Source organism: Prorops nasuta, unplaced genomic scaffold (assembly GCF_024137725.1).
Source record: "Prorops nasuta isolate Cenicafe-Biocafe unplaced genomic scaffold, Cenicafe_Pnas_1.2 PNAS00006, whole genome shotgun sequence".
Taxonomy (NCBI): domain Eukaryota; kingdom Metazoa; phylum Arthropoda; class Insecta; order Hymenoptera; family Bethylidae; genus Prorops; species Prorops nasuta.
Genome location: NW_027116803.1, coordinates 5533606 through 5554383, shown reverse-complemented (window position 1 = coordinate 5554383; position 20778 = coordinate 5533606). Strand labels below are relative to the sequence as shown.

Here is a 20778-nt window from a genome sequence, read left to right as displayed (position 1 = left end):
CAGCCCTGCCTGGCTCTTCTTTGTTAGAAACTTTCGTTCAATCAGTTTGTGCAGAGTGAGAGAGGCCAGGGGAGTAGGGGGGATGTAGCAGCAGCCTATGAGAAATAAAAAGACATCCAACTTTGTAGGTTTTGGCGAGACGAGATTTATCGGAAAGTTGGCATTTTTCTTAATTTTGTCAAAACATTTCGCTCTTTACTATTAAACTGCTGCTTTGCCGAAGCACTTTGAGTTAATCATCTCATCAATGTAAGCTCTACCCGTTCATCAGTGCTAATTGAAGGGATAAACTGGGTGTACAGTTTTTTCGTGGCGCGAGTCAAATAAATTATTAGGAGCTAGTAAGACGATAAGGGGCAGAGTTCGATCACAGTCCTATAAAGTGACGACGTTCCGTTATAGGAACTCGTTACGTGTACCAAGATTAGCCGAGAACTTTGAGGCTTAGATGTGGCTTAGTCTTAAGAATAGGTTTTACGACACCTCTGCGACTGCAGAAGAGTAGAGAATCCCAAATATATTCACCGCTATATAGCTAGTCGATGAATTTACCGAGCTAAAATTCCTCCAACGAATCTGCACAAACTTAATATATGTATATATATATTTATATACCCACTAACATTTTCCAATGACGTTGAATACACTTGTTTGAGTGGCGGAAAGGAAGGAATTCGATATTCATTGAAATTTTGTGAATGTGGTGCAAGAATGGGAGAAAGGAGGGAAGGAGGGAGGGAAGGAAGGAAGGAAGGAAGGAAGGAATGAAGGAAGGGTGGAAATGGCTACGTTCACGCACAGATACTAGGTATCTGAGCGGGAAAACGAGCGGAGAACGTTAAAACGGCGTAAAAGAGGCATAAAAGTGGGCCGTAAAGGAAAAAACTTGGACTTAATCCCGCAGAGCGCAAATTGCGTCCCACCAGTTTCATTACCTTAAATCCCCTACTTCATCCCCTACAGCTCTACTCTACGCAAGAAGAAAGGGTAGTTATCACGCCCTCTCTTCGCGTTCGTCGATCTCCTGATTCTCCTTCTCTTCCGATCTCTCACGACTCCGCAGATTAAAAGTTTTGCCCGCGCGCGGAGCCACTCTAACGTCTACCGAGCTTAACTCTATCCTACCTCGCTCCGGAAGCTTCTTTCGAGGTTCGATCAAGATGTAAACTTGTCAAGTGTGTAATCATCGCTATTATCTCACGCCACGTATATAAATATATATAACATATATTAACCTTTTAAAACACTTGACGCAGATTCAATCACTATATACATATATATATATATATATATATATATATATACAGGAGATAATACCAGTGATTCGTGATTAAGGCAGAGAAGGAACTTTGTGCTCGAATCGTTGTACCGCGAATTCCTTAAATTTCAATCCTCTCCCATTGATCTCTACAACTTCGTAAATTAAAAGTTTCGCGAAAAACTTGGATGGAAGCAGCCGGCGCTGAAGAAAAGTGAAACGACAGAAGAGAGAAATAAGCTAGTTGAAAAATATCTTTTTCCTTTTATCCAAATTCGCTAGAGAAGTCGAAATTAAATTTACAGACTGCACCTTAGTAACGCAATTTGCTTCAGAATCGGTAAAGCATTCTGCTCTTCAATGGAAAAAAAGCTCGATAGTTCTCCTCATCCCTGTGTCTTTCCTTCCCTTCCCTTTTGATAGGCCGGAATCCAGCTTCGACTGCAAACTCTGAATTATATACGGAAACACGCAGATAAAGGAGAGAGAGAGAGAGAGAGAGAGAGAGAGATAACGACTAGCTCGAAGATAGATTTGTAAAAAATATCGAACGTGAAATAAAGTTTCTTTTCCACTGTTCAACACACCTATATAATAGCACGTATATATATATATATATATATATAGAAATGCTGGGAGAAATTTAAGTGCTCGGATGAATATCGCGCGATACTGCTTCGATGAATTAATTGATAGAATTGCAGGGAATTGACAGCTGGCTTGGGAGCGTTCCAGGAAATTCGTGCAGTAATTTTGCTGCTTGTAGCCGTAGCTCTCCGACGGACTGGCATAGATTAGAGGACTGGCGTACAATACGTCACACCGAACGTACATATACACACTAATCCGGCATCGCTCATACGTCGAAATGACCATTCATCTGCGAGCTAGAACACGTATGCTCGCAGTACCAGCCCTCGGCTCTCGAAACAGCCAGCAGAGCGCTTGATAAACTTGAATAATCCAATGAAAACTTGAGCAATGTAGCAATAAATGCATTTAAAAGTTTTACTGCTCGAATCTCGAGGGCTGATATTACGGCAATCTGCGCGGTTTGCCATTATACCGGCCACTGGCGCAAGCGGTTGAAAGGAAGAAAGAAAACTGCGAGGAATGACAAAGGGGAGCTGGATCTTTTCACACCGTACCAAAACTACTCGATAAAAGCTCTCTCCGCGGTTAACAGCGATAGTATATATATATATATACAGAGGGGCGATTCTCCGCAGCGTTGGAAGATCGAGGTCGCGACACGAGGCAAAGACCTCGTCGCTTCGACCTTCGAATATAAATCCAGTATTAATTTCCCATCTCGCGCCTCGGATTCCTCGCATTATATTCCTCGAACGCTGCCTATCGCGCGGCTCGCGATGGGAAAAAGTTGAATTGACAGAGCTCGATAGGATGAGAGAAGAGCCGGAGGAATCCTGTAATGAGTACGTCTGGGCGCGGCGCGAGGTGGCAAATAGTCGTAGTAAGATCGCGATAACCTTGCGCGAGCTTCGCCGAGATGGGAGGTATAGGAGGAGTGGTTTCAGGTTGGCGTTTCGTTGCGTTTTTCGCTAGATTGAGATCGAGCTGGCGGGCTTTGCAGGAAAGAAGTAAATCCTGGCTGAAAGAGTGGAAGGAGCTTGATCCTCTGACAGCTGCAGGAAAAGGAGGACTGCTCGAGGTCCCGGGCTGCCAATCTCGGTGTAGCTGCAGCAGGAAACCCCGTTGCAGGATATAGCGATGTGTTCGCGTAGCAAATTATATCTGGCCGGTACGAAGCTTCGGCGACGAGCGCTCTATATATATGGATTTACGATTAAGTCCGCGTTTAAGCGGCCACAATAGGATATAGGTGAAATGCTGCAATAGCTAAAGCCATAAGCGACCACTGGCTGCTGAATCGCTTCCAATTTAAGGAGCCATCGCGCGGGTTAAAGTTAAAGTACGTCCCGGACTGCTCTGCCAGCTCTCTAAAACTCCGCATTGGACGAAAAAATTCCACCAAGGTTTTCCCTCTCTTCGAAATATATGGCTGGCTATATAGGAGATAGCGGAGAACCTTAACGTCCAAACTTCCATCCGGATTGTCGAGCAAAACACACGATACCGCTCTGCCGGAGCTGCGCGTGGGATGAAAACTTGATCGGCCGGAAATGAGGAAGCTGAAATTTTTTATGGCAGAAATGAGCTTGCGGACCGCGACAAGTTCTTAAATTTCCGCTTTATACGACAGGCCAGCCAGCGGGACGAAGAGCTTACGGGAGAGGATCGCTGATTTCCTCCGGATCGAAAACTTTGACCTTCGCCTCAAGTTTGCGCAATCTTTTCGTGACTTCGGCGAGCTGTACGAGTGAAGCTCTCTCTCTCACTCTCTCGTTCTCGACGTAGATAATAATAAGTTAATCCGGCACTTTCCTCGTTTTCAGTTTCCCCCCTCCCACACACTCATTCCTTCTCAACTCCCCAGCAATCTCAACCACGAGATCTCTCTTTGGCAAATCCTCCAGGATCGCACATATAAGACCACTTCCTACCATTATCGCGTGCTATAGCTAATAGCCTATTAATACACGCTATAATTGGTCCATTATAAAAGCCAGCAGATCGCACTCATGAATTTATTATCGAACTTTGTCAGAAAACTATTTATATTCCCAACGAATCATCCCACAGTGATTTGGGTAATAAAGGACTAATCGATTTCTTTGTGCGTTCATCCACTGTTTCAGGCGGAGATCGAAAATCGTCATATCCTCCGCGAAGCCTGAGGACAGTGGGAAATACGAGTGTGTGGCCGAGAGTACTTCCGGTCACCGGGCCAAGCTCGAGGCCCAGCTTCTAGTCGCTCACGATCCCAGATTTCCGGAAACAAGTGAGTATACCATCCTTTTGTATTTTATACTATATATATAATAACGAGTATTTCAACGCAAATGGAAAATGTATATTTGCGGCAATACGAGGGGGGAAACGCAAAAAAAAAATTGCGGGAAACTCAAGAGCGCCAGGTGCGTTAAAACGACTCCCAAAAAGCATATGTTATATCTGTATATAAATACGTGTGTGTATAATGTTTCCAGCCAGGAAACACTTGTACTAATTGCTAAACAACGGCAACCGATAAATATATTTGCGACCGAGGCGCCAAGTGACCAAGCATTTAAATCGAATCGTTAAGAATTGCGTGTTTAGCGTTTTCCTATAATGCACATATATATATATATATATATATAGTTAGATTTTTATTGTTTTTCGCTGTTACAGCGAAAGATTTTCAGGATCGTTTAATTATTCCGCTAATGTAAGCTTGGCCGCAGATATATACAGTAGACTATACTATTAGTTGTTACTGGAGATGGGACGAGGCTTTTGAGCATGCACGTGCCTCTGAGTACGGTCGATTGCTTTGTCGACCCGTGTGCTCCCCTGTCCTTTACGAGCGTCATTTCGTCCTATGGCACAGCAGGAACATTCGCGATATGCATAAATGTTCGATATAGCCAACTTATAGGCAAGTTTCGCGTATCGATTTCCTCCGATAGCTTCCTGCTGTACATCCTATCGAACCTATGAAACCTTGTTCCAATAAACATCCACGCTGCCATACCGCAAACAACTTTTACAATCACGCTCCTCTATAATATCTCTGCGATATAATAGTATATATATATATTGTATAGACGCACGGGAATACACTATAAACACGAGGCTCCATTCGGCCCTTTTTCTCCAATAATTTATCCCATTGCGATTAGATAGAAGCATAATCCGTATACACTGTGCATGGTACGAGAGGGCCTCGCGTGATTTATGACGTAAATAGGGTTAATAGCAGGCAAATATTTCAAGGAAAGTATCGCGTCAAAATCTGAAGATTTACAAGTAAAGCAGTTTATAAATTTGCATCGACGTACTTTATAATAATTAGGCGGATTTGTTGAGGGTGATTAATGATGTAGTTGCTTGGGCTGGGAATGTAGGTTACACTTGGTATGAAATTTTTACCAGAGGGCCGAATGAGAGAATGAGAAATTGATGAAAATAGGTGGGTGGAGGGGGAGTGGAGAGGGGGGTGGTGTGGGGTGGAGCAGGATAGAGCAGCACGAGCAGCACAGGGCAGGCATAAATTGCGAGTGACTGGAGCCGGAAACGTCCCTATCCGGGACAGGCCCCCCGGTGTCGCAGGTGATAAACCGAGGATTAAACACTTGATGCGATAATGCTGGCATGGTCCAGCAGTTCGAGAGAGAGGGAGAGAGCAGGGTGAGCAGGAAAGCTTGCGGTTTGCCGCCACGCGACCTCGCAAGCTCGCATGACGGACAAAGGGCGACAATTACTACTCCGGTAGTCGCGTCAGGGCTTCGCATAGTATAGCCCTAGGCTGGCCGATGCCAACGATGCCAGCTCGACAGGCCGTTTCTCTCGGTTAACGCCGAAACACAGACCATCAGAACCAGTCCAGCTTCCACAATCGCCCCGTACGTCCTCCGCCTCTCTCAGATTCAACGACAAAATCGCTCACCGATCTTATTGTCTTCAGGAAATTTGCTCCTGCTATATATATATATATATATATGTAGACGCGCGATATAGGGACAGCTTAAGCCTTCCATCAACTTCACAATTAGCTTTGTCTCGGCTAGATGGCCGATTCGATCGATTTTGCGAATTTCCATCATTTATGGCAAATTTTATTCCAGCCAAAACTATATAGCCCAGCGAATCCTATCAATAAAGCAATTAACTTACGTGACAAGTTTTATCCGCGAATTAATTGTGGAATACTTACTAAGCGGTTCTTTGGGCTTTGACAGGCTTTAAGTTGTCGAGTCACGGCTGGCTGTAATAATTTTATCGATCGGTTCGTCCGTCCGTCCGTCCCTACGTTTGTCCGTCCATTCGCTGCCAAGCCGCTGAACGTTAGCAAATAGTTTGACCCACGAATACTCGTTAGCTCGACGAACCGCGCTAATGACGTTAATGACATTAATGGCGAGACTTGAATTAAACGTTATTGGATACCGTCATTCCAGCAGCCACCAATTGCAGCGAATATTTTTCAATAAGCGTTTCCAATAAAATTCTCTCTGCTCTTTTATTAGGTCAAATTAAACTGGCATCGAAAAAAAACTCTCCGGTCGCTTATACCGAGTGTAAGATTAATTCTTGCGCGCGTATATATACGAAGGAATATTATTCTATATCCAATGCATGGGGTGAAATCAAAGAATATCTTATCAGTCTCGGAATCACTTCCGCAAATCACCCAAGTACGTACTTTGAATCTACACGATCTACGTACAGCGTCTCTATCCCTTTAATGTTTGGCCAAACCGAAGCTGCACGACCAACTAAAAGTGAAAGCCACTCGTGGCTAATGCGTTCTAATTTCACGAATCTGGCTAGGGTACGGCAAAGTTATAAACGCAAAAGACTGAAACTATGCATAGGGAGGCTAAAGTTTGATTGTAAAATAGCGTAGAAATAAATGTTTAATCGAGTAATTTTGAGAAGAGGCGTCAGTGGTGCGAATATGTAGAGATTAAATTAGTATAATTGTAACTGTACGGGTCTTTCAATGGGCAATGATGAGGAGATAATTCTAATTAGCTTGGCCGGGAAGAAGGAGTTAAGTCTTTCAAGGTTCGAATAAAGAGAGAGAGAGAGAGTGAGAGGGGGGGGGGGGGAGAGCAAATTAGAAGGGGGTGCAAAGGGATGCCAGAGTGACGAGATGGAAGCAATTACGAAAGGAGGGAAGCTCTTGTTCATTGTGTCGACGAGTTTCGCGAATGCTCCTAAAGACGAGCGATAGTCTCCTTCGTCGTATCCTTGCCTTTCCTTTACTTTCCTTGGCTTACCGTGCTTTGCCTTGCCTTTAACACCCCATTGTTTCCTCGAAACGTTTACGTCAAAGAAGCTCGAAATTATCTCGCGGATATACGCTGCTCATTACCGCTGCCGAATTAATTAGCTGCAGCCTACTTCAACTTTTCACACCATTTTCTACCTCTTCCTCCAATATCTACATCTATATATATATATATATATACACTTGCCTCGTTCTTTCTATCTTATACACACCGTTTATTCCGTGATTCTGCGGAAAGCTCTCAATTTTATGAGAAAGACTTGTTCCATCGACGAAAGTGCCGCATTAGGAAGATCCGCGCGATGGGAAAGGCCCGGAGCCATTGTCTTCGGTATTGAACGCATCAAAGCGGAAGACAGAAGTGGATGTCGCGATTTTCGAAGGAGCTGCGCGCCTCGAACGTCGCGTGTCGTTCGCGCGTTCTCCTCTCGTTCCTCCCCAGCTATAGCTTAGCTGCTTTCGCCACGTCCGATCGTTATTCAGATTTCCTACGAAAATTATCCCGAGTAAACGGACTTTTTCCTCTTTTTCGCGCGGGAGCGAGAGGTGCTTTTGAACTTTTGCAACGCTCAATTTCCTGCAATTGGCTCGATGACTCAGCCAGTCTTCCGACACCCTGTGTACACATCGAGGGCGTACACGCTAACCGCCCAATGAAATGCGCTTCTGTTTTTTACGCGAAATCTTATCGGGCATCGAAGCGGCACCGTTTCGTGCCATCACTTTTTACACCGCGCCAAATGTGAGGAAGGACAATGGCCCTGCAGTGTGTATACAAGAGTGGTTCGGGCTTATCGACATCGTCCTCCCCTCGTCCTCGTCATCGTCAACTGCTGCTCTCGCGTATATACTACCAATTGAATTATCTCCAGCCTTTAATTTTTTCCACGAATAAACACTCCTTCGGTTTTAATTCTATATATATATATATATATATACCTGTAAGGATACATCATGCAGCCTCGCTTTAATTGTTACACCAATCGAAGACATTAGTGGAGAATGGCGTCGAATCATAGTCCTTGGAAAATTGATCAACCCTTTGTTTCGAGAAATCCTCTACACTTCCTTGTCCCCTGGAAATTTATCCGTGCCAAAAGTGTCAAATTTAATATCAATTTACTGAACATATTGAAAATTTAATTCGACATCTTTCTATATATAGCACTGCTGGTATCTTTGATTAATTCACTCGACGGATAATATTAATTTATTAGCCTCTTTTCAGACACGTTTGCACAAGTCGATTCCCATATATATATATCGATTATAAAGTTAAACGTGATTTCTTGTCGAAAACGAGGAAGCTACCAATTTTTCGATGACCGTTAACGCTCGTACGAAATTTGCTCTTTAACGTTTACACGAATCCTAGTTGTACCGGTGCTAGACTAATATTACCACAATGGCTGATTCGATTGTGGTCTGACAAAATTCGACCACCCTTTTGATTTACGAGAGGAAGTTATTAGAGACAACTTCTCTCTCCTTTTTCCTCAAATATTGGCCGATGAAAGTAGAGTAGATTTGGCGTGTGTGATATTGATTTGTGAATTTCACCGTTTCGATTTATTCAGCTCCCCATTGATTTATCATTATTGAACAATCGAAAGGGCAGACGCTCTCTCTTTCCGAGAGAATCGTGAACAACGCGAGAGACGGGCTTGTACCTTTTAATCTTTGATTTCCTCGAAAGAACGCTGAAGGAGCTTGCAACGGAGTTCTCCCGCGGGACAGAATGGGGTCTTACGCCCCTCCGGGACTCTGATTTACGTAGGCGCACCGTGTTTTCATAACGCAGCAGAATTGTTCCCTCGGCAAACTAGTTATTCTTGTTTGCTCGGCTTGAGCTACTCGGTAAGATCGGAATATTTAATATCCCACTGTGGAACTACGAACCTACGATCATATAATTGATGAAAAATTGTCCGTGCTATATATGGTTGGCTGGACCGATTTAGAAGAGCTCCAATCAGGCTAGTTTTGAATTTAAGTGGAGAAAGAGCAGCTGCGGTTGGTACCTACGGATCATCTAGACGATACATGGAGTATCTCGATATAGGTTCGAGGCGAATTTTCAAGACTGCAGTGATAAATAAGTGAGGAGGAGGAGGAGGAGGAGGAGAAGAAGGAGGAGCAGGAGCCAAGTGCTGTTGGTACGTACTACAAGATTCTCTCGTTTGTCTATATACATACGTTTGACGATACTTTCTCTCTCCCCGTTGCATCTTGCAAATTTTTCATTTCAATTTTAGATTAATTGATAATCGAGTCGGTCGTTATCCATTGCTATATATGTATCGTCATGTGCATACACGAATATTCGTACATGTATCGTTGATCACAAATTCATTCGATGACAAACCAACCCAATTACGAATCTGTCACGAGGGGATTTCCATTCTATATTGCTTTTTTTAATCCTCCTCCCCATCCTCCACACGCTTCAAATTAAATCTAATTAGTAGCATTTATTGGACTAATTCAATTCGACATACCATTGTACATACATATTATTCCCTATGAAATTTCGCGCAGTGATTTGTGGACTGGAACTCGATCGAGAGGGATATTTTGGAAATTCTAGGCAAAATATCGTATTATCTCCAATGTTTTTCCTTCGGCCAGGTATATACAGCCGTATATATAGCGACTAGAATATTCAATATTTTCCTATAGACGAGCGTTGCTTTCGGATCAGCGAGAAAAAACAATTCTATTGGAAAGTATCGATCGAATCGTGTGCCACTAAACGGCTGGATTCTATAAGTGGTCTTATTGTGAGTTTATCGATGTACTAGAGCGGAATGGGAAAGGTGTGCAACGAGGAGTGAAAGAGAGAATCGGAAGGGTCGAATGAGAGTTTCGTGCAATGTTCGTAGGTGGCCTAGCCGGGGTATAGTGCCACCGGTACGATGCGAGACAATCCAGATGTGCGCAACGAGCTCGGTCGTCGGACCAGTGATTCTGATTCCTCGGATCAGCCCCGGATTCGCCGTGCAAACTTTCCTGACACCGCCGACTCCTATCGTGGCTAGCTTCGGGAAAAAAGCAACATACAAGAAAGAAAACGCAAAAAAAAACACTCTCGCAAAACACAGAAAATAGGAAGAAAAAATTCCCAGTGCTCTTTCAACCTGCAATTTCGGTGGAAACGTATCGAACAAAAAGCGAAATAAAAGGCAGGATGTGGCCGTGGCAGGAGAACCACTCACGATCCTGCCGAGGGCTTTAACGAAACTTTCTGCATTCTGCCGAAGGTTGTATTTCCTACGTGACACGTAAAAAAGTTAACAATGGCTTAACGCATGCTCTCTGTCGGATTGCGGATCGGTAAATGGCTTTTCCCTACGACCATACTCGGCCATTTCTTATGCGATACTAACAAGGTAATGGTTAACACCTATACAGCCGATCCATCAAACTTTATTAACAAATCAACATCCGTTCCAAGCCCATAAGTTTTATCACCGTTCCTCCGTTACACCGCGTTCTATTCATTCTTGCGTATAATAATATCTGCACCGTTGTACACACACACACACACCCATTAGCTTATTCCATTATTAATATACTGCATTTACGGACAGCAGAGAGCATACGCAGAGTTTCTACAAGGATAACGCGGGCGCATAATAATCGCAAAGATAACGAAAGCTGCTTCGATTTTTATTCTCCGGCCTGATTCCATTTCCTCCGGCGCAGCGTGCGCTCATAAGCGGCTTTGGCACTGCGAAAAACTTGGCAAATCGCATCCTCCTTTAAATGGATTTGGTCGTTGGGGCGCGGAGGAAATGGAGAGGGAACGGTAGGAAGTTCCGCTGTTATTGAGCCGAGACTGTGAATTATAGTGTGCGGAGTTGCGAATGAGATGAGTGATATAGACGCGTACATACCAGCACCAGGAGCGAGTAAAGCCAATCTATTCAAGGTGTGTATGTGTGTGGGTGTGGGTGGGTGTCGTGGCGGTACTCCATTGTGGAGATTCTGGACCGCGCCAAATTCTACAGGCAGCGACACCAACAGTACCAGAAAGCTCTGACATAGTAGAGTCCTGGAGTATACAGCGCGCAGACTTCTCGCATTCTCATTCTACTCTGCCGAGGCAAAAGGGAGAAGTGCAGGCCGAGTAGGAGAGAGTCGTTAGACGAATGACCGTACCGCGGCACGGAGCAGCTTTAAAAGCCTCGAGGAGTCGAGAAATTAATTAAAAAGCAGCATTAAAAAATACAGAGTTAATTCGGTCACGAGACGTTAAATGTGAACATTTTATTAGGCTGGAATTTTAATATGGAAACGGTATACGATCGCATGTGCGAGGCTGTAATTTCTTTGAGGCAGGGAGGTAGGGAGAGAGATTTTGAAGGAGTCCGGGAGAGCGGAAATGCGCTTGATAGCCCCGCGGTGGGGTATAGTATAGTAGACACACAGAACCTTCTTAGTCTTTTTGCAAAGTGGATTGCGCTACCAGCAGGACGGTGAGCTAACGCAAAAGCAAGATTGCGCCCCCAGGTGCCTTCCCAGCTTACCCCGAATTAAACTCGTGTACGTACATGTGTGTGTGTGTGTGTGTGTGTGTGTGTATATATATACGTGTGTGTTTTGGGAAACGTGCACAAATGCGTGCACTTTCGCATTCCCGCTGAGAGATACAAACTGGCTTTGTCGAATATCAATTTTTGCCCGTGGCAATCTTGCTCGCCGCAAGCGTGAACCAGCACCCCCATGGAGCTTTGTATCGTCTCTCTCTCTCTCTCTCTCTCTCCGCAATAATGATGGTCAATCTCACCCATAGGGACTCGAAACTTTCCTACGAACACTAACGTACATTTCTCTCCTACATGAATCAAACTTGAAGATTTTTCAAGCTTTCGCCGGAAATGTACTGTCCGACTCTGCGATGTACGATCCTCGACGTTTTACTTGGGAAAATTAAATTTCAGTTTTTGCCTCGACTCTATTTTTTATATTTATACATATACAGATAACGAGCACTTTATTTACAATAAGCAGTTTACTCGATTATAATTATCTCGTGGTACGAGCATGGGGTGCTTAGATATACTATAGTAGCTCGGTGCGCAGTGTGTACATACTTTGCTAGTAAGCCTTTGATGTCGAAAAGTTTACTGATTTCATTCTGCGAGACAGCTATTTCTAGAGCTGCTGAATTTTGTCTGAATACAAACGCAGGCGCACTCCGCTCTGTAGCTGACGTCGTATCAGTGAAAATATATAGGTACACTCGCACGGAAGCACTCCGAATCTCACTGTCGAGTCGAGAGAAATATTTTTCCGTTGACGTTTGTCTTCAAAGGGAAAGGCGCGTTAGCAAGGAGAAAATTCGATTGACGGCGCGAGCACGATGTGGCCCGACCTCTCCAATCGTGCCAGCTGCATTTTACAACTGGTTGCACGCCAGAAAATCATTCTTATTATCCTTAACGCGTACGCGCGGCATACAAAAATCCAAACTTTTACACGCCAATCGTCGACTCCTCCTACCATTATTATTTACATACCCTCTCCTTTAAACTATAACCAGCCAACAATGGAACACTCAACGCCAAAACCATTTATATCGCAATAACAAGCGTGTAATTTGATTAAGACCCCGTGTATAATTCTGGGACAAGAATGAAGTTTCGCTGGAGCGCGCGAGTATGTTATACATATACGTGAATATATATGTGTATATATATATACAGGAGGAAGAGTAAAAAACATTGAAACGATACTATATGCATCAGTTATTAGGAGCGTGCCACGATTGCTATATTAGCCCTCGTAAATCCATCTTAATTAGTATCGACGCATGCTTATCGAAGCTACAAAAAATCCTTCATTTTTTCCCTCCACTCTCTCTCTCTCTCTCTCTCTCTCTCTCACCCGGAATGTTTTATTTCCAGGAAACTTTAGCGAGCTTTCCAGCACGAGTCTCTCAGGCTGTTACTTCTCTCGTGGAACTCTTTTTGCGTATATAAAGCGGTTATCTGGCAGAGTATTAAAACAGGCGCGTTAACAATTGTGACATTGCGCTTTATATAGAAGGCTTTGTGCTTTTCGTGAATGAAAAAAATAGGGGAGCTGGAATATTTTAGTAGATCACGTGGTATACGAATATAGGTGCAGGCTACCGAAAGGTTTTCTTGTTTTTTTTTTCTGTCTGTTTTTTTTTTACTATTAATACTCCTGGTGCTAGTACAGTACTCAATATTGCACGAGTCAATTTAAAGTTCGCTTTAGCGCTTTTCTCGGCAGCTACGTTTCGTTCGAAAACTCCGAAGCAGGATGGACACAGAGGATTTTCAAGCTCTACGAGCATTTCACACTTGCGTCGTTGGTTTGAATGGATTTACCTCTCTTTCACAGACTGGACCGTTACGTCGTACATTTCTACGAGTCTCCGGGCAAACCCCATCCTTATCCCAACAGCATCAACGGCGTACAAGCATCAAAGAGCAGGAGGGAAATCGAATAAGACAAATTAAAGGGGTAAAAGTTTGTTTAAGCAGCTCATGCTTTTTCGCCGTGATGAAGTCGAGCTAAAAACATGATAGCTCACGGTAAACAAAAGTGTGCTTAAGGAGACAAAGTTTCTTCAGTTGGTAAAGCGACGGTTTTGCCGAGTTGCCGAGCGCTCTATTGAATACAGTCCTATATATCTCTGGTGCTTCCCAGGTACACACACACACACACACATAGGTATATGTATACCTACAACAATCCGCGCGGCAGTTCACGGAATGCGATGCGTTGCTTGAAAACACGATTCACCATGTGGGAGAGATATTGTTAGTAGCTCCGTTAATATTCATCCGGAGCCTCGCTAGCGTGAAATCTGTTTTACGTTGAAAAAGAACAATTTCTCTGCAGTAATATAATTAATTTCGCAAGATTTGACTGGTGTAGCGTAGGTTGACGTAAATACGTTAAATAATTCCGCTGCATGGGCGTTTACTGAAGCATTTGCGCAATTTTGCTCGAGGCTAGCGTAGGATGTATTAGGGAGGCGTATCTTTTACGCGAAAGATGGTTGCACGTCTGGTCCTGCAAGTGCGAGAGAGGACTATACCTATATATGGTATACACTGGAGGAAAATGCAAGAGGAAAGGGAAATTTGGAATTCGAAGCAGAATCGTCGACAATGTTAGTTCGGGTCAGCAATATCCAGCGTGAGCTGCTCTTCTCTTATTGAATCTTATCTCTTTTCACGATACGCCGCTGTACCGAATACATGCAGCCAGCAGCTCCTGTCCTCGGTGTAATCTAAGGCAGATATCGCGCACTGTTAGAAGTGTTAGAATCGACGTGTCGGCAGCTCTCGAGATCTTCAAAACTCTCATATCCAGCAGATGCTTATTTCCTATCTTAACCCAACGTAATAAAACTTCCATATCTAACACGAGCTCCCCGATATTCTTTTCCTTCCTCCTACAATGGCCTATATAAATTTATTATACTGCTATCGCTAGGTGTCCAACCATCTCCTTCCTCAACCATGCAGGATTACTAATCGATCCTGCCATAATTTTACAAATTTAATATTTTGCAGATGCGTACGTATATATACATGGAAATAGGTAATTATATCTTGATGGTATAATTATATAGGATAGCTGCACTGGTGGTCTGTGCAAATCTGTTTTCAACCTGCATATTACATTTGCGCCAAACAAGCCTTCCACTCGATTCTGTATACGTTGTACACGCGAGGCTTATTACTATACGCATCTCCTGTCTTTACCGGCTTGCCTGCGACAACTTTTACCACCAATCAATATTACAGCTTTGAGCTTAGCATCGTTCCATAGGCCCTAACCTCCCGACCAATTTACGAAGCGACCAAATACCTATAAGACTCTAGCCTCTCCTCTAATAGCTGCTTCATACTGAAAATAATGGCCTCGCCTCACCCTTGTGTAACGCAAAATTCTAGCATGTAATGGTTACACAGTAAGGTGAAAAAGTCTTTGTTCGCCCCTTCTTTCGATAAAGGGTGCATAGACAATGCGTGTATATATAGAGTAAAGTAACGTGATTTTGAAATACTTAAATTTTTGCAAATTTTAATACCTTTCTCTCTCGCGAGATGTAACACTCGATACCAATGATTTTTCTTGGAGAATAAACAGTGGATTACACTTTACAAAATTTATTGCCTTCAATTTTTGAGAAAATTGCAAACTTCTGTCGAATGTTGTATATCTTTGCTAAAAATAATCTTTTCAAGAGCCAGTAAATTAATCAGTGTGTGGATTATTTCTTTCTTTTTTTTTTGTTTTGCTAATTGGTACTAAATATCATTGGAAACATCTTCATTGGAATGGACGACTAATTGACATTTTTAACGATTATCGAAAATCGTTACGTGAAATTTAATGCTCAAGACAAATAAAGGAAGTAGCTACAATGTAGGTCTGATGATTTTATAATTGGTAATAGTGGACCTCTTTATAAAATAACAATATGAACAACTATACTAAAAGAATAGAATAGCTAGAGAATACACAATTATCGAAGAAAGCTCAGCATATTATTTGAAACTCGGTTTAAGAATCCTTTTTCTTTCGACGAACAGTGCTAGACGGCTATCTAACAACCACGAAGCTTTTTAATATCGTTAATGAAAGCTGGCAAGAATCTCATTAGGGCCTGCCAGGATAGCCTTTCCTTATCTGAAGCCTCAGCAGTTTTTCCTCTCCCTCTAGTTATACGCGTGTATCAAATTAAATGCGAAAGTTCTAAAAGTGTTTTATCTCGGTCCCTTTGAAAGCGGAAGCTCGGTGAGCTCATCGAAGCCGAGACGCAAGAATGTTGAAGAGATCGAAGTAAGAAAGTTCGATTCGCGACATATAGAACGAGCTCGGATAGAAAATAAACACACTGGGCTTTTCGAGTTACTCCGAGAAAATTTGCCGTCTACTTTTGAATATTACTCGGATCCTGACTGGAACTGCAAGTGGAACAGTGGCGTCGCGGGAGATCGTGACTCATCCCTCTCCAGATAATTCCCTGGAAAAGTTTTGGCCTCTTAAATATTTGATGTTTGAGGAACGATCGGGAGAATCGAGTAGAGTGGCGAGTGGCAACGGCAAGCAAGCAAGCTTTTCCGGCCAAGGCTGCATGCACACGTTGCAGAATGGTACGTGTATACACGTATACTGTTATACTGGTTATAGAGAGAGGAGGGGACGCGCAAACCGGATGGAGAAAATTCAGCTCGCATTCGAAATCTCACGGTCCGCCCGGAAAGTGCGCAGGGCGTGCTCACACCGTGCTTTCACGCCTCGTCGAGAGCTCCTCCACAGAATTTTCGAATATTACCACAGCGTTTCGAGTGCCTTTTCAGATCTCTTACGGACGCGTAGTTATCGGCGTCGGTATATATTTTCTCTCACACTCCGGAGAATTGCAGATCAGCCAACGTGTGCGGCTATACAGAGCATTACGACGAGAGCCCAGAAACCACAACAGAAAGGCAAAATTGCTTTAACTCTCTCGTCTCTGGGATAATAGAAATTTCAGCCAATAGCGACGTCTAACGAGACGAAATGTTACGAGGTTGCAGTTGGTGTAAATAGCTGGACGTACGTGTACATCAAAACGAAAAAGCTAGCTAGCTATACCGAGAGAAGCAGATTTTTCAATAGCAAAAACAATAGAAAAGGTCAACTTGCTTTTAGCCGCAGGATTATGCTGCAACCTCTACCAACGAGTACTAATCCGAGTGTAATAATGCCCCTGGCAAAGCTTTCAAACACCCAATATACTCAGCTACCCCAGCTATATTACCGACTTCCAAGTTTCATCAGAATTTTTAATATTCCGATTTCCTCCGCACCACTCTGCACTCTGCACCCGCGAAAGCTCGTCAATTCCAATAATCCAGCCTCTCTAACCTACGAAATTCTTCCAACCGCACTGTGCTACCCTGCAGTCTTTTTCAATTTTTCAGCTTCTATAATATATATGTATATGTATGTATGTTCGACGTCAATCTACCGGTAAAATTTATGATAATCCACTTTGGAAATAACGTACGTAGCTCTTGCGCCAATGCCATGAGCTTATTGCAACCCCGCAGAAACAAATTTCCTTTCAGTTTTCTTATTTATTAGAGAGTTTTGACAGTATCGGAGCCCTTGCATAGATTCTCCCGCTGCTACTCTTGCGTAACTTTGTCTATTATTATTGAATCGTCCAAGATGAAGGGCTAAAATATTTTAATAGCTACACAGGGTGTCCAATTTTAATTCGGATACTAAAATATTACGGAAAACTTTTGATCGTATACAAAAAGGTGTTAGACGAAAGTTGTGTTCGACTTCGAGAGGGTGCGTATAATAAAGCCTCCCTCATTTTTCCTTGAAATGTCACTTGAAGGGTACTAGTAAAGAACGCTATATTAATTTATCATTTCGTACAGTCGTTTACGAGATATTTTCATTTGAATTTGCATACTGGCGTTAGGTTTGCTCCAAGTAGTGTGTCTGTGGCCATTACTCTGATACAAGTATATTCGCTCACCTATTTAAACATTCAAGTCTACATAAATACATGGCAAAAAATGAGGTGAAATAATAAATTAATATAATGCTCTTCGCGTACCCCTCAAATAACATTGCAAGGTCAAACCATTGGTACCATCTTACATCCCCCTCGAAATCAAACAACTTCCCCCTGACATTTTTTCGTATATATATGATCAGTACATATAGTTTTCCAGATATTTCAGCATTGGAGTTAAAATGTGGAGAATGTGCTCCATAGATTAGAAGGTGAGAAAACGAAATGTTTTAAGAACATCGTAAATTCGACGTTTCTGACCGTTGTATTTGCATAGCAAAGACTAATCTGTTAGTTGGAGGATAGAAATAAACATCCACCACCATCCGTCTCTATCTCAAAGAGGCCGACTGACTCTTAGGTTTTCTTACGAGGAACAAAGCTTTTTACGGTACACGCAATTTATTCGTCGTCCGAATGTACAAGCGTAGATTGGACTGTCGCGTCGGTTTCTCAAAGGAAAACTGCTGGAACCGTCAGAAAACTCGATATCGAATCGAGCTTGCCTAGTCAAAGCTCGTGTGCGCTTGATCGGCTGGAAAACTCATCTATGTATATAGTATATACATGCATGTGTAACGTTGAAAGGAATAAAGCAAAAGAGACAGCCCTTATCCCTCGCTTTCATTTCTTCGGACCTTCTCGTTAAAACTCGAATAAAGTTTAGCTACTTTTTTGTTGCAGCGACGGCAGCCTGGCTCAGGCAGGAGCAGCCATGCCCTATAGCAGGAGACTTTTGCATGAATGGTGGTACCTGTCTATTTTTCGAAACCGTCGGTGAACCAGCATGCAGGTGAGTCTTTAATATATATATATATATATATTATTATCATTCATAACTCTGTGTGTGTGTGTTAAATTTTATATACCCAGTTTTTTGTCGTGGCCTGTCTAGTACCTAGTCAGATAAATATATTCGAGGAAAACTGGTCTATATACAGCAAGATTAATGCCATTACTTTGATTTTCAATATATCAGTAACACGTCATTACTCTCTGTCCACAAAAGCCCTTTTCATCTTTCCACTTGCGATTGTACAAAATTTTTACAACTCACCGGATTCTGCACGTGGCTTTTTTCAATCAGAGTGAATGACGAATGAATGCAAATTATTAACTAAACCTTTCCTAATCCTGGTGAAATGTATTTCCGCAAGAGCTGTGTGCAAAAGAATTTAACGTTTCTTTTGAAAAGTGTATAACGGAATGAGAGGATGATTAAAAAAATATTTGATCCATGCTCGTGGTGCGTAAGCAGAGACTTTTTAAAGCTGGAAACCAGCGCTGAGTGCATAAGTCACAGTAAATACCTTGCTAAATGTAAGAGGAAATTTATGAGTTTTAAAAATAATGGATGTGTACGTGCCTGTGTATTACGAGAATTTTAGAATGCGACGTATAGCCTTGAGCAAAATGTTTAGTAAAATTGGTAGCGCGATATAGTTAAACTGATTAAGATCTAGCCAGTTAAAGCGTTACAAGCCTCCATAAATAACAAAGCCAACTGATCGGTCGAACCCAATAAGCGTTGCAGTCAAATTTCTATTACGGTTTCAGATCGCATCATTTTCTGATACAAATGCTTGCTATGTGGCAGCTGCATTTCGTAATGAAAATCAAACTTTAAAAAATGAACGTTGTGGGTTTAATATGGGAAACTGATGATTCCACAAATTCGAGCGATTTAGCTGAAATTTGCTGAATCGAGTGGATATAAACTGTATAAGCAAAATTAATGACTATCGCGAGTATAATATATATATATATATATATATAAAATCTGTTATATTTATATACAATTTATTGGGCTCTGATTGATATTGTCGAGGAGGGCGTATATAAAAGGTAAAAGCAATTGATTTTCTTGACTTTTGACGGGAAAAACTTTCGAGATTGGTCGCAGAGTGCACCGTCCGTGAAAGGATTCGAAAAAGATTAGAAATATCAAAACGATTCAAACTGCAGTGTATACGCACAATAAAGTTTCCGCAATTTTTCGCTTAAGCTGTTCAGAAAACGTTCGGTTGCTCCACAATGTCGTCGTCATCCTTCCTTACCTTTCTTTTTAAAATTCAAGAGATTTCAGTGAGAAAGATTTTTCCCGTGAAACAATTCAATTATTGGAAAAAGTTATTTCAGTGATTTTCTTCCGCTCTTCCCTAAGATGCAATTATCGGATAAAACCGATTGCCGATAAACTTCTCTCGATCGTTTTTATATCTACGAGATAATTTATTTTTTCTCATACTGTTTTACGTATTCCTGTCATAAAAGGTGCGCGGCCGTTATTACCAGAGGATACGACAAAAGCGACAAAATTATACTCCAAACTGGGATGAAAGTAATCAAAAATACAGGAAGCTTATTCGTTTTATGCGTTCTTATCGCAGTTCTCAAGGCGCGCGATTCGACATGCCTCGACCGTAACTCGCGGCGCATCGTGCGCCATCAGCAGCCATCCTTAAAATATATTATCATCGCGAGGGGATAAAATTCGAATGGCTCAAAAATATCGCTATAAGTGGATGAAATAATATTCGCCAGAAGGACACGAGGAATTAATTCGGTTAAGTCAATTCACGCCGCGCGCAGCGGCAAAGTTCCGCTCCGTGAAATTTATCATTATGAAAATTTACCCAACCCTTTATACCGAAAGTATATAGCAAGGTGTCGACATATTTTTCGGCTATAAACTTTTTTCTTAATGCGCGCGGTATATAAAGTTTCTCTTGCCATATACCCCGGCAAAAAACATTAATATTCATTAATATAGAAGAGGCATATTTGAATTGCAAGTTTTAATTGATTCACGAGAGGGAGAAATTATGAAAATTCGACGAGTATCGCGTATGTGGGACGCGTACGTGCGGTACAAGTGGGCAAAAAGCGAAGCTATTGGTTCGTCCTGACAATTAAGCAGCGAGCGAGTAGTCATCGCTGATGGCTAAACAAATTTGGCAAGCGACGAGGTAGACGGTGCACAGTGTCCCGGTGAGTTCTCGGGATAAAAGCGACGAATCTCTTGGGAGAAGGAGAAAACGCGCCGTGTATCGGCTATATATATATATATATATATATATATATATGGGC

General features: G+C 42.4%; 1 protein-coding gene across 2 annotated transcripts in view; it reads left to right on the top strand.

Moving 5' to 3' along the window:
• The window catches only part of vn (membrane-bound neuregulin protein vein), a 152937-nt gene that overhangs the window by 102041 nt on the left and 30118 nt on the right, over positions 1–20778 (top strand). For both annotated transcript variants that reach the window (XR_010822795.1, XM_066728618.1), the window contains exons 3-4: positions 3979–4121; positions 18373–18481. Coding sequence is in view for 1 of the 2 variants with exons in the window: in XM_066728618.1 (XP_066584715.1) it covers positions 3979–4121; positions 18373–18481 (252 nt within the window). In the remaining variant the exon portion in view is untranslated. The remainder of the gene's footprint in view (positions 1–3978; positions 4122–18372; positions 18482–20778) is intronic.